Raw genomic sequence first — 14,981 nt, 5'->3', positions numbered from 1 at the left:
ATGTAAGTACCTCAGGAAACTGCTCTGGGTTTACTAATGACAAATATTGTGAAAGATGGTAGCGTGTCTTTCACGAAAGATGGAGACTTCAACCTACTCTAAATGTAGGTATGTATTTATGTGGTCTTTTCCTAATGGAGGAGTGGGTTAAAGATTATAAAGAAGAGGGGAAGTGGGAATGGAGACACTAGAATGAAATAAAAATGGCAAAAAGTTACCCAGAGAATGGCCATTTGAAGATTCTTTCACATGTTGGTTTTCCCCAAAGCTAGGTTTCCAAGTGTTTGATATTCAAATTCCATCTATGGCTTCTCAGTTTATCTAGGAACCAGCTGTTGGACTATCCAGCCATTGTCATATATGCCATGATTGGAAATGATGTCTGCAGTGGGTGAGTTACTAAAAAATGTTAGGAAGGTTCTTCGAGATTCCCCTCATCTCCACTCCATTACAGTAGCCTGCTTCCCTATCTTAACAAGTCCTGGACACATGTCGACTCAATAGAATCAAGCTTTAGAGCTGAAAGACCCTTTGAAAAATATCTGATCCCATTAATTCTTTGCTCTGCTTCACAACAAATAGGTGTGTCATGATCAACTCTGAATTACATCACAAGACATATGCTACTGCTAGCCAAAAATCCAAGACTGAGAAGCGTGACTTTTGAAATAAAATAAAGCAAAATCACAGCTATCCCATAAGAACAGCTTTTTCACTCATCTTCTGATTTACTTACTCGTGTGGTTGAGATAGCATAGACTTAGGGCTTTACAAAGAAACCTACACATAGTTCACAGCCAATCCTATTTGTGCCCATGGCCCATAGTAAGAAAGTGGTTTTGCTAAACTGCTAATATCAGTAGTGATTTCAAAATGTTGAATGCCTTCTTTCCCCCACAACATTTTGGAAGGCTTCTCAAAGTCTGTGCATACCCCTAAGAATATGCCGCACATGTGAATGCCATCTGTCCTGTGATCATGGCCAAAAAGAAAAAAAAAGGTGAGATCAGATCTAAAACAACTCCCCAGTAGCCACCCACTCATCATTTTGGAAAACAGAAAAGCAAAGCCAAGAGAGGTGACATGAGTTGTCCAGTCAGTGATGGATGGCAGAGCTGGACTCCAACCCAAGAGGTACTAGAAGCAGGCCACCCTGCTCACTGCCCACCTTTTGCTTTTCTATACTTCACTCACCAAGAGCTTCTTAAGCTTGTGCTAAAGACATGGTTGAATATTATGAAATTGTGTTTGCCCTCATGGATACCTCCGTTAGAGCCTCAGAACTCTCATGGTGAAGTAGGTGTAGACCTAATCAGTGAAGTGAGTTCAGGGCAGGAGATTCCATGCTGCAACCCAGAGATACTCATGTGCCCTGCCTTGGCAGCCCCTAGGCTGATTTACCACTCTGCCCAGAATCCCAAGTCTGCCAAGGCTACATTCTGGTGACCCAAGTTAGCTCTGTGATGAGCCACCTGGTACTCTCCAGTACATAGCAAACACCCCCAAAACCTTCTATGAACCATGAGCCACACCACTCTCTGTATCATCTCATCCCCGCAGCAGCCCTAAGCAGCAAGTGCTATTGCTCCACTTGACAAATGAGGAAACAGTTTCAGCAAGGTTATTGAGAAACTTACTTCCGTAGTTAGTGAGGAGCAAAGATGAGAGCCCAACAAGGTTCTCTGGCTAAATTCTGTGTCCTTTCTACAGTCCACACTTGTCTCATTTGCTTTCTTTTATGCACATGCTTTTTTTTTTTCCATTTATTTTTATTAGTTGGAGGCTAATTACTTTATATCATTGCAGTGGTTTTTGTCATACATTGAAATGAATTAGCCATGGATTTACATGTATTCCCCATCCCGGTCCCCCCTCCCACCTCCCTCTCCACCCGATCCCTCTGGGTCTTCCCAGTGCACCAGCCCCGAGCACTTGTCTCATGCATCCAACCTGGGCTGGTGATCTGTTTCACCCTAGATAATATACATGTTTTGATGCTGTTCTCTTGAAACATCCCACCCTCGCCTTCTTCCACAGAGTCCACAAGTCTGTTCTATACATCTGAGTCTCTTTTTCTGTTTTGCATATAGGGTTATCATTACCATCTTTCTAAATTCCATATATATGTGTTAGTATACTGTAATGGTCTTTATCTTTCTGGCTTACTTTGCTCTGTATAATGGACTCCAGTTTCATCCATCTCATTAGAACTGATTCAAATGAATTCTTTTTAATGGCTGAGTAATATTCCATGGTGTATATGTACCACAGCTTCCTCATCCATTCATCTGCTGATGGGCATCTAGGTTGCTTCCATGTCCTGGCTATTATAAACAGTGCTGCCATGAACATTGGGGTGCACGTGTCTCTTTCAGATCTGGTTTCCTCGGTGTGTATGCCCAGAGGTGGGATTGCTGGGTCATATGGCAGTTCTATTTCCAGTTTTTTAAGAAATCTCCACACTGTTTTCCATAGCGGCTGTACTAATTTGCATTCCCACCAACAGTGTAAGAGGGTTCCCTTTTCTCCACACCCTCTCCAGCATTTATTGCTTGTAGACTTTTGGATAGCAGCCATCCTGACTGGCATGTAATGGTACCTCATTGTGGTTTTGATTTGCATTTCTCTGATAATGAGTGATGTTGAGCATCTTTTCATGTGTTTTTTTGCCATCTGTATGGCTTCCATGGAGAAATGTCTGTTTAGTTCTTTGGCCCATTTTTTGATTGGGTCATTTATTTTTTTTGGAGTTGAGCTGGAGGAGTTGCTTGTATATTTTTGAGGTTAATCCTTTGTCTGTTGCTTTGTTTGCTATTATTTTCTCCCAATCTGAGGGCTGTCTTTTCACCTTGCTTATAGTTTCCTTTGTTGTGCAAAAGCTTTTAAGTTTCATTAGGTCCCATTTGTTTATTTTTGCTTTTGTTTCTAAAATTCTGTGATGTGGGTCATAGAGGATCCTGCTGTGATTTATGTCGGAGAGTGTTTTGCCTATGTTCTCCTCTAGGAGTTTTATAGTTTCTGGTCTTACATTTAGATCTTTAATCCATTTTGAGTTTATTTTTGTGTATGGTGTTAGAAAGTGTTCTAGTTTCATTCTTTTACAGGTGGTTGACCAGTTTTCCCAGCACCACTCGTTAAAGAGGTTGTCTTTTTTCCATTGTATATCCTTGCTTCCTTTGTCGAAGATAAGGTGACCATAGGTTCGTGGATTTATCTCTGGGCTTTCTATTCTGTTCCATTGATCTATATTTCTGTCTTTGTGCCAGTACCATACTGTCTTGATGACTGTGGCTTTGTAGTATAGTCTGAAGTCAGGCAGGTTGATTCCTCCAGTTCTATTCTTCTTTCTCAAGGTTACTTTGGCTATTCGAGGTTTTTTGTATTTCCATACAAATTGTGAAATTATTTGTTCTAGTTCTGTGAAAAATACCGTTGGTAGTTTGATAGGGATTTATGCACATGCTTTTAAAAGTATGTATTGACCACTTATGATGTGCCAAGCTCTGTGCCTGGCTCTAGGATACAGTGGCAAAGAAGCCACCATCCCTGACCTCAAAGAGCTTATGAAAGGTAAAGCAATGAGCTTCAGCCCCCAGTCCTATCACAGAACAGAAAAATCCTATGGTCAGATCAGCCAGTGCCCCTCCAATCTCTGGATCCTATCCCCCGGGAGGGGACAGAGAACAAGCTGGTTATACTGAGTAAAAAAAAGCACCTGCAGAAAGACTTTTAGCCCAAGAGCCCCAAATCCCTGAAACTGCATATTTTCAGCAGAAGCTGCACATGCAGAGGTCCCTGCAGCCTGGCCCTGCTCTTCCTTTTCCAAGGAGCCAAAGGGCAGGTAGGCATCAGCCAGAGACCTGCGCCAGCCTCCTTCCCCACCGGGGGTCTGGGCAAATAAACAGCAAGCATTTGGGTGAAAGAATGGAGTTGGCTGTGTGGGGTGTCCCCACAGTGCCCATTTTGCAACGTCCTGTGGAGGGGTTAGAAAAATAAAGACAGATGGCAACTCTACCTCCCATCTGCCAGAACATCAAGGTGGAGGAGATTACCCCAAATGAGCAAAGTGATTTCATAAAAAGCTCAAGCCAGCAACAAATTGCATAATAAGTCCGTCCTGAAAAAACTTTTAGGATATTTGCTTGATTTTTTCCTTTTCTTTTTTTTTTTTAAAACAATGATGCTAGCTCTCTGCTTCTTTCTCTATTCTTTAAACTCATGTAAGTAATAAGTACTTGTTAAATGAATGAAGGTCAGGATTGGAAAATAGCTTTTAGCATCAGGAATTCGAGAAGAAAGGTAAAATAGACAAACTTAGCTTTGTCATTGTAACTCTACCTAATTTGACTTAAACTAACCCAGCTTTCTTGGGCTTTTGCTATCATTGCCTTCAAAAACTGCAGAATGTGAGTGATAAAGAAAAAATTCCTGGCAATAGGGCAAGTATGAGTGAACTACAGCAGCAGAGGCTTGGGTAGCAATAGGAGTCCTTAGAAATGAAAGTGGCCTCAAGAGCCTCAGTTCATAAAGGGTGATTACAAACCTTCCCCAATATCCCAACACGACATCCCTGAAAATAATATAATTGCTGGAAATGTGATAAATGTATATAGAGATAGATATCTATATTCATATATATATATATGTATGTATATATATATAAGCACATAACACTAGCCACAGAAATGGATCTAGTTCCAGTTTTTACAGTGGACCTAGAAATTATAAACTGAATATCTTTTACCTAATGGAGAGAGCCAAGGCCACCCTATAGAGGTCATCTGTGTCACCAGCTCCCAAGCATTTTTCTGCAGTGCCGTTGTTTCAGGTGTCATCCAGGACAGCTGGTCAGCACTGCATTAAGAGGAAGCAGCCAAGGTGCTGATAGATAACAGACTCCGAGGAGTCCAGCTGCCAGAAAACAATCCATTCCATCCAATCAAGGGTAGAAAACCAATAGATAAGGGAAGGGACAGAACTTCTGCTCAGAGGAATTTTCTCTCCCAGCATCCTCAGTGGAAGTGTGGGTGGCCAAGAGAATAATAAGGAGTTTCTCAACCAGCCAGGATGTTCCAGGCCACATCCTCTTTTAAGGGCCCCAGGACCTCTATGCATCAGGTAATGTGGACCCAGTGAGTCTTCACCCCATTCCTGGTCTATGTCAAGAGGCCTCTTCAAAGAGTTTGGGTGGGAAGTCAATAATGTGTTTACAACCGGCGGGCCTGGAGAAAAGGGCTGCCTCAATTTTCCAGGCAAGGATACTGGAGCAGGTTGCCATTCCCTACTCCAGGACATCTTCCCGACCCAGGGACTGAAGCTGTGTCTCTGGTATCCCCTGCATTGGCAGGTAGATTCTTTTCCACTAGCACCACCTGGGAAGTCCTCTCTTACCTGGATGTTCAAAAACACAAAAGCTAGCTGTGGGTGAAATCTGAACACTCAACCACAACAAGTCTCTGGGCTCTTGCTCTGATTCTGGGCAATGTTTTCTGCAGAGTCTGTTTGCTTCTTCCTCGAGAAGGGGCACACCTGCCACCAACCAGGTGCAATCTGGCTGAAACACCTGCCAGGCTAATGAAATGATGGTGGCTGGCCCCGCACCCAAGTCATGAGGCTTATTTTGCATGATCGGGCACAATTCATTAGGATGAGGAGAGAGCCTGAGCCACCCCAAAAGCAAGGCTTGTCGTCTGTTCCAAGCCCACCCCTGTGGTCCTGACGTGTGAGAGCATGTGCAGGGCACCATTTTCTCTTTCATTATTTTCTTGGCATGAGCGTCTTGTCTCTCAATCTGTTTTTCATATTTCTCCCCTAAGCTCTGTGCCCGCAACCCCTCACCTCTCCACGAGTGACTGATGGGAGTTCACCAGTGGGTGAGGAAGGAGGCAGGCACCGCGGTAGCAGTCAAACCCAGGATGGCAAAGTGGATCCGACACGGGCTCCAGAGCATCCTGGGGAAGAGGCTTCAAGTTTCAGCTTAGCCCAGACAGTCAGCCTTTGACAACAGGTGGCGCTAGTGGTAAAGAATCCACCTGCCAATGTAGGAGATCGGAGATGCAGTTTGATTCCTGGGTTGGGACGATCCCCTGGAGGAGAGCATGGCAACCCACCCCAGTATTCTTGCCTGGAGAATCCCATGGACAGAGGAGTCTGGTGGGCTACAGACCATAGGGTCACAAAGAGTAGAACACGGCTAAAGTGACTTAGCATGCCCACAAGGCCTGGGAGGTGTTTCCTAAACCACTGGAACTCTTTGATCACTAAAATGATAGTACTAAGTCCCCTCAAAAATCACCAGGGGAGAAAGAGTACACAGATAAAAATGGCATTGAGAATTTTTCATATACAGAGTCACAGGGACCTTGGATGGCATCCAGAAGAGGTGACCAACCATCTGCCTCTCAGACCCTTCTGAACTTGCCTGAGCTTGCAATGCGCACGACAGGATATACCTGGCAATGCACACGTGTAAATTATCTAGGTGTACGTGATGTAGCAAAGATGACTGGAGACTGTTCCAGCAGAAACATCACGGCTTCTATTCTGACTTCAAGCCATTTTGGTTAAGCTGGCTTATTTTGTGAGGTGCCCTTTCATAAATGCAAATTAGCTGAGATTCTTTATCATCAGGGTTGTGTCTCTGACCAAAAAAGAATCATTAAAGAGGGAGTTTGGGACACTTTCCTCCCTCTTAACTCATCTCGCTTTTAGGTGGTTGGCGAGGCTTAGCTCAGCATAACTGCTCTGTGCCAAAGTGCTGTTGTATCAGCAGAAAAAAACAAAACCTGAGATGCCAAGGCAAAAGTTAATAGGTGTGCATGCTAGCTTTACCACTGGCAGAAGACAGGACACAGGCTCCCATCTTGCTTTGTTTCACCCCTGCTGTTGCACTGCAAACACACAGTGAAGGTAAAACCTGGTTACTCTGGGTGGATTCTCCTGGTCCGAACAAGCCCACAGGACAGCCCGAATCCCCTCCACACACTGGGGTCCCTCTAGTGCTGTTGTAGCTCTGCAAACCAAGCCTTACCTGTCTTTTACCCCTAGTAGGTAGGCAATCTATTCTCAAATCCTTCTGAGTACTTTTTTTTTCTAGGTTACAGAGCCTTTTTGTTCATAAAACCATATAGTTTTCCCCAAAGTAATAAAAACCATAAATATAGAATTTTATTCTACATGCTGGGGTTTTGTAAAATGGGCACCTTTTTCCCTTTCCGCCTATCTCTTTATCACAAAGTCCAAGGAACTCACTACCTAGTGTAGAAGCATATACACCGACCGCAACAAACGCCCCAAATGTCAGACTTGCTCCACCTTTTCCCCAGGATGGGGACGTGATGCTCACCACGGACTGGCCCATGTGACACTCACACGCATGGTCAGCCTGTCACCCTTGGGATAGCAACAATGCGAAAGTTTTATTTGGCTAAGTGAAATAGGTAGAGCGGAGATGACATAAGATGACAACGTTTTCTGCCCCTCGCATTAAAACTTAGTTTTCTTTCTTATTTTAGAAAGAATAAAAATAATATGAGGACCCCTTTCATTTGGATTGTTTCTCTGATCACAAAATAACATCTGTTGTAAGAAGCTCAAATAACACAGGGCTTAGGAAGGGAGCGTTATGCCAGAGTCATTCCCTACCAGCCCCCACAAGCCTGCTCTGAGCTAACCAATAGAGACAGCTTCCTGTATTTGCATCCAGATTTTTTTTTCTATTCAAATTCTAACTTACAGGCTGATTAATATTCATTTAAATGAAATATTATTATGCCTAGTCTCTGCAATTTGTTCTTTATGATCAACAATATTTTTCAGCAGTCTTTCCCATGTTAATACATGTAGATTATTCTCTTTAAAAATTTGTTTTATTGAGATGAAATTCACATATTGTAAAATTAACCATTTTAAAGTGAATGATTCAGTAGCATTGAGTGCATTCATAATGTTGTACACCCATCACCTTTATCTATCTACTTCATTCCTTTGAATGGCTGCATGGATGTACTATAATTTAGGTAGCCAGGCTTTTTAGTTTATTCCAATTTTATTCTATTCCAAGAAATGCTGCAATATTTGTATGTATATTTTTGCACATTTGTGCAAATATTATTAAAGGACAACTTCCCAAAAGAGAAATGTCAATCAAGGTTAATAGTTAAGCCAACTTCAAATTTTGATACATTTTGAAAAATTCCTTCCAAAATGACAACATGGATATCCATTTAGGAGCAGGTCCCTTAAAAGTGACAATAGTGAATACCCCTAGGGACATCTTTCTATTCCCTCTTCCCATGTCTCTTATGTCTGGTCCAACTTGTGAGTCATGAACTTACTTTTTCTGGCTTAGAATCTGCATTTAATGCCCTAGGGTGGCAGTGACAAAATACTTCAACCTGGGTAACTTCAAACAAAGGAAACATTCTCCCACAGCGCTGGAGGCTAAAAGTCCAAAATCAAGGTGGGGAAGGGCCAGGTTCCTTTTGAAATGTCTATGGAAAATCCTTCTTTGTCTTCTCATCCTTCTGGTGGCTCCCTGCAATCCTCAACATTCCTTGGCTTGTGGCAGCATCACTCCAATCTCCACTTCCAGCATCCCATGGCCTTCTTCCCCATGTGTGTGTCTCTCCTCTTCTTAAAAAGACCCTAGTGATTGTATTTGAGGCTCATCCTAATCCAGTATGATCTCATCTCAACTGACTATATCTGCAGAGACCCTGTTTTCAAATAAGGTCACAGTCTGAGGGATGCTATTCAATCCATAGACAGGATCATTAAGTAAATCTGAAGTTTTAAGAACTTAGGGAACATGATTCCATTTAGATTAACAACAGGCAGTTTAAAGCCTACAGAGTAGATGAAAATCATAGAAAATTCTATATTCTCTCGCAGGTTAATGCAGGTTAGTATCTTAAGTCAAATTTGATGTGTACTTAGGGCTTGTACAAAAATCAGTTGTGCAAAAAATGAACAATTGTAGGCTTATATATTAAATCCAAAAAATGTTCTAGAATCCCTATTTGTACCTTGCCTTTTAAACATAACAATAAAAAAAAGAGAGAAACAAAGAAAAGAAGGGAGATTTAAATGAAATTTTCAATGATTTATTTCTAGTATTTTGTACATTTCTTATCTTTGCTCTTTGCTCTTTTCCAAGACAAATGAAATAAATCAACCAGCTTAAATTCAATAAATGTCTCATTGAAGCTAAAGATTTGCTACTTTTCTTTCACTTATGATTTACATCTTTGTCTTAAATTCTTTAATTTTAGGACCATGCTCTTATAACTACTTTCATTTTCTGTTTTCACTAACTTTTATGGAACAAAGAGTTAAAAATTTTAAATTTAAAACATCCTCTATAATGCACAAGCACTACCACATAGAGAAAGGCAGTGATAAAAATTTGAACTGTCTGCTGACAGATGATGTTGCAGACGTATACCCTGGAATAGCAGTCTATCAGGAAATTGATGAAAGTTCACATTTAGTGCAGAGAGGAAGGATGTAGTGTGGACACATAATGTCACTTCATTTCTCGGTGAAAGTCTGTTTCCCTGACTATGACATATATGAAAAATTTTAAAGGCCAAGTTGCAGATCTCAGAGCACCAAACAAATAATAAGCAGTACCAGGCTTCTTTGATTCCATTAACTGTGTGCAATAGTCAGGATCAGTGATGTTATACTGCAAGAACAAACAGCCCCTAAAATCTTAATAGCATACACAATAAATATTTACTCACTCACACTACATTGGCCATCAGGGATCACCATGGAGCTCTGTTTCAGGACTCACTGGTGGAGCAGCTGCCTTCTAGAACATTGTTCAGGCCCATGGCAAAGAGAAAGGGCATCCTAGAGGCTCTTATACAACCAAACATGACAAATATCATTTCTGCTCACAACTCGTAGGCCAGACTTGTCAGTGGCCCTCCTAATCACAAGGGAGTCCAAAACTCAAAAATATTTTGCAAATAAATATCCAGTGTGTGTGTGAGAGAGAGTGTATGTGTCAGGGGCAGGGAAGTGTATTTGCATGCATTTATCCTTATAACCTACTAAGATACTTTCTGTTTCTTTTGCCAACAGGAATATTGATCCTCTCCCAGAAATGACCACTCCTGAGAAATTGTACTCCAAGGTCATGCAGACTCTGCAGTATCTAGATTCCCACCTGCCAAACGGCAGTCATGTTATTTTATATGGCTTACCAGATGGAAGATTTCTCTGGGATCAGTTGCATGACAGATATCATCCTCTTGGTATCAGAGATTCTTTTACTCTTTAACAATGTCAGTGTATTCATAGTTCAAATATATGTAGCTCAACTGTATAAGAATATACCTAAAATGTCACCAGAACCAATCAAGGAGAGAGTACCCAGGTACAGGATCTAAAGGTCAGTATCCAAAGGTGGCCAGAACCATATCAAAGTCAGACAGGGCAGACACAGTGAGTAAAGAATTTGGACAAATTGAAAGGTACGAGTTTAAATAAGGAAACTCCTTCACTGAAGGTGAGATTCAGAACACAGAACAGCCAACGAAGCCCAAACAAGAGACAGAAAGGGGACAAACAAGCCCAAGGGAAGGATTTCTCCAGACCTCAGTGGTGAGTGCCCCCTCGTGGCCAGAATTCTAATGGGTTCTGTGAACCCTGAATCTTCCCTGGTAGCTCAGCTGACAAAAAATCCACCTGCGATGCAGGAGACCCTGGTTCAATTCCTGGGTCAGGAAGATCTGCTGGAGAAGGGAGAGGCTACCCACTCCAGTGTTCTTGGGATTCCCTGATGGTTCAGCTGGTAAAGAATCTGCCTGCAATGTGGGAGACCTGGGTTCAATCCCTGGGTTGGGAAGATCCCCTGGAGAAGGGAAAGGCTACCCACTCCAGTATTCTGGCCTGGAGAATTCCATGGACTGTACAGTCCATGGGGTCGCAAACAGTCAGACACAACTGAGCAACTTTCACTTTCACTTTCTGTGCACCCTGTGGCAGCTGGGAGTTCTATAGAACACAGTCCTCCAGAAGCCTTGCTCCCTGCTTCTACATTCTTGGAATGCTTGGCTCTGAAATGCTTTAAATTTCCAGAAAATTTCTAATAGCATGTCTAGCTTTCCAGATGCTTTACAAAGATTGTGAAAGTAGTAGTAATTCACCTTGGGGAGAGCTGCCATTACTGACCCTCAAAACAATTCTGTAAGATAAATGTTTCTATATAATTACACTTGATTGGTGAAAAAAACTAAGGCTCAGAAAGGTTGCGTAGCTTGCCAAATGTTGCACAGCTTATTGTATATGTAACCTGGGTGTAGCAGGGTTCTTTTTCTGTGTTTCAGGGAAGAATGTCCTTTCAAAAAATAAACACTGTATGCCATGTGCTGTTCAAGGCACTGTGTAACCATCAGCAAACACTATAGTCAGAAATCTCAGCCAGCATAAGCTTAGGTTACAGTGGGGAAAAGATTCCAAAAGTCAGAGGAGGCTGAGTGTTGCTAGAGAAAATTAAGCAAAGGGCAGATGGGAAGCACTGGCCTCAGGCCTCTCAGAGGGGCATCTACAAGGAGAGGCTTGGGGACCATCATCTCAGCCCCATGACAGCACCTGTGCCAGTCTGTCATGGAAAGAGACTGTCCCTTGCCTGGCATTGCCAGCTCTGCCTCCTTAGACCAACCCTGGAGGTGCAAGCAGTTTCTTGTGAGTCAGGTGAGCAATTCAGATGGGGTGACCTGAAACTCCTTCAGTCGTGTCCTCCACGGTGGGTGGAGGAGAGAGCTTTCCCGTGCATCCGTCACATCCCTGTGTCTTTTCAGTCGTCTCGTGTCCTCTTCCTGCAGTTCCTGCTTGATCCAACCTCCCTACCAGCTCCCTCAGCAAGTTCCACCCCTCCCCACATAAGAGAAGAGCAGGGACCCTTCAACCAGCTCTCAAAGGGCTCTGATCCCTTCACTGAGTTCCCCGTACCGGGGGATGATAGTAGATATCCACACACCACACTTCCTACCAATGAGACTAAAGTCATTTTCTTCTTCAGTTATGAAACGTACTATGAATGTTATTACTGTCCAAGAGAACACAGTTTAGCCTCTCATGAGGAAAGCGTGTTCCACCTGTTCACTTGGCTTCGCCCATGCCCTTAAGAAATGATTGTGTGATGACACAGTGAATTTTACTCCAGTCTGGGCTGCCTTGGACATGTGAAGGACAACCACTTGGGCTGAGAATATCTCTTTGAGCCATTGGGGATGAAAATTTCAGTTCCCCTAACAGATGTTTTTAGATTCCCTGGTGGCACAGATGGTAAATAATTCGCCTGCAATGCAGGAGACCTGGGTTTGATCCCTGGGTTTGGAAGATCCCTTGGAGGAGGGCATGGCAACCCACTCCAGTAGTCTTACCTGGAGAATCCCCATGGATAGCGGAGCCTAGTGGGCTACAGTCCATTGGGTTGCAGAGTCGAACATGATTGAGTGACTAAGCATGGCACAACAGATGTTTTCAGATTCCTAGATTTCGCCCATGCTAAGAAATGCTTAGGGAAGGGAACTTGGAGGCAGGGGAAATGTGCTCCCAATTTACTCCATCACACCAGTATGGACTTGACTTTGGGTTTTCTGACTTCAAATTTCATTCCCTTTCCATGAACTGCAGTTAGACTGCATCCATACGTTTTTTCAGATATGCCATGCAATTTCCTTGACTCAACCACAGTATTTAAAAATGACTCCATGTAATTTGGAAGAAAGCAAGGAAAGGAAAAGGTGACTGATCAGGGACTCAATCACTTGGAGGATTCTCTCAGTCCCTCATCCAGGGACTACCCACCCAACCCCACCCATTATCATATCACACCTGGAGATACAGGGTGCTACTGGCATCCAAGGGTTAGAATCCAAGGATTTTCCTAAACATCCTGCAATGCACAGGACAGCCCCTGCACAACCAGGAATGTCAATAGTACCAAGGCTGAGAAACCCAGCTCTAGGCTTTGTCTTATCCTCAGACAGCCTCCCGCCAGCTGCTGAGCTAGACTAGCATTTCACAGCACAAAAGCCAAACATGGAACAAGTGTGTTCCATATCAACAACCCTAGTTTGGTGCGTTGGGGCAGGGCAGGGGGATCCAATTAGGGAGAAAGTTGAAACCACCTAAAATTTCTGTTTTTCAGTTATTATTCCTATCTTAAATTATCCCTGCTGTCTGGTTGCCATGGGAAATAAGTTTTGAATTCCTCAAGAAGCATCAGGGTCCTTCCTAGACAGACTGGGAAAGTAGGTGGGATTCTCCCAGCATCCTCATTCCTCCTCTGGCAGGCTCCTAACTCACATAAGACGAGAAGGTTGAGTAGGGGCTGCTGCCTTCGCATTGTCTACATTCTGTTCCTGCTCCCCCTCCAGTCTTTGGATCTTTGTTCCCACAAGATAGGAACCAGCAGTGAAGCAGCTTAATGCTGGGTCAGTCTCAGGGTTTGGTTGCTCTGCCCAGGTTAGGGTGAATCTCATCTTAATCAATAGCCAAATACCTGAGTCTGGTTCCCAGGGCATAGTGCTCAGGGTGGTACAAGAAATTAAGAGGGGTTTTCCATTTATTTCTGCCTTTTAGCCAAGAAACCTGATGATGATGATAATCTGTAGACCTGATTTTAGCCGCCCCTTAAGATTAAGAATGAGGCCAGGGAGCAAAGGGATGGGGGAAGAAGCCCTAGGTCAGTGATTGCATTCTCTGCTGCCTCAATAGTACAAGTCGGAATTCAGCCCATCTATTCAGGAAAGAGGTCAAGTGCCACAGCATCAGATCAGCAGGCAGTGGAGGCCCAGAACAAGAATGGGTGTCTAGCTAACTCCCACCAGGGAAGAAGGAGCTAGGATACCCTCCTTAGCATCATTCCTCTTCGCCTTGTTTGTGAATCACTGCCTGGTAACTGCCTGGCTGCCAAGGGCTGTGACAGCCCCACAATCTCTATGAGCAATTAGAATTCCTGGTGAGAATGTTTTGTCTTTTTGAGGAACTACCAGAAAGTAGGTCTCACACATTAGGATTGTACTTGCATACATCTTTTGAGAAAGTTCGTATTTGACCAGGAATGTGTCCTCTCAGGCACAGCCTATGAGGAAGGCAGTCTTTCTGTTAATATGTCTGAGATACCAGTTATCTAAAGAAGATACTAAGGTGAAGTCCTTGTCCTCTAAGGGGAGGGGAAAGACAACTACATTGGGAAAAAGATTATACAGATCCTGACAGTAAACTTACCCTGGGGCCAACAACACTTGTACAAGCATTCTGGGAGCTATCCAAAGGGTTAAACTGTGGTCAAGAAATCCGGGAGTACTGGCTACAAATAAGTCTGCCATATGGCCTTCCTTGAAGGGCCTCTGCCACAAAACATCGGCAATAACTTCATTTTGCCTCAATTATTCTTAAACTGAAACCTCGCACATTTTAAAATACCCCACCTTCCATTTTTTTACTAGCTTCATCTCTATTTAAATTAATGTGGTTGTACCAAGGTTTAACACACTTAGATGGTACTTCATGAAGGTGTGGCTGATCTTTGTTGGTACTAGGCTTTTATTAGTACCAACTTTTATTTTTAGTTTTTAGTATCAAGCTTTTATTAGCACCAAAATTTCAGTTTTGGTCCCTACATTAAATACACTCCAAAAATTGCCCTAAAGAACTTACATATGACTGAGATATGAGCTGCTACTATAGCAGCTGGGGTAGAAGATACCCTTTGATCTTAAGAGGGACTATAGGGTATCCACTGGGCCAACCCATGGGCTCCCAGCCCTTACACACACACACACACACAGAGATTGTTCCACTATTGTGGGACATCCCTCCTGTCCCTGTCCTGGGCATTCATGACCACCTTTCTTCATCAGATTTACTTTCTACAAGGAGTTGTAGGCACCACCTCTTTACATGTAGGTACAACATTTAGGTAGGATCAGTCTTTATACCAGGGCTCCTCGGTATGG

General features: G+C 43.1%; 2 protein-coding genes across 4 annotated transcripts in view; one reads left to right on the top strand and one right to left on the bottom strand.

Moving 5' to 3' along the window:
• The window catches only part of AOAH (acyloxyacyl hydrolase), a 178,368-nt gene that overhangs the window by 139,574 nt on the left and 23,813 nt on the right, over nt 1-14,981 (top strand). For 2 of the 3 annotated variants that reach the window (XM_070468474.1, XM_020902437.2), the window contains 2 exons: nt 317-391; nt 10,093-10,265. In XM_070468474.1, the coding sequence (XP_070324575.1) occupies nt 317-391; nt 10,093-10,265 (248 nt within the window). The remainder of the gene's footprint in view (nt 1-316; nt 392-10,092; nt 10,266-14,981) is intronic. The other variant, XM_020902451.2, reaches the window with a different exon arrangement.
• LOC110151469 (small ribosomal subunit protein eS7-like) overlaps nt 1-14,981 on the bottom strand; it is a 187,461-nt gene that overhangs the window by 165,901 nt on the left and 6,579 nt on the right. The window lies entirely within an intron of this gene.

Source organism: Odocoileus virginianus, chromosome 1 (genome assembly GCF_023699985.2).
Source record: "Odocoileus virginianus isolate 20LAN1187 ecotype Illinois chromosome 1, Ovbor_1.2, whole genome shotgun sequence".
Taxonomy (NCBI): Eukaryota; Metazoa; Chordata; class Mammalia; order Artiodactyla; family Cervidae; genus Odocoileus; species Odocoileus virginianus.
This window is presented reverse-complemented; position numbering and strand designations above follow the sequence as displayed.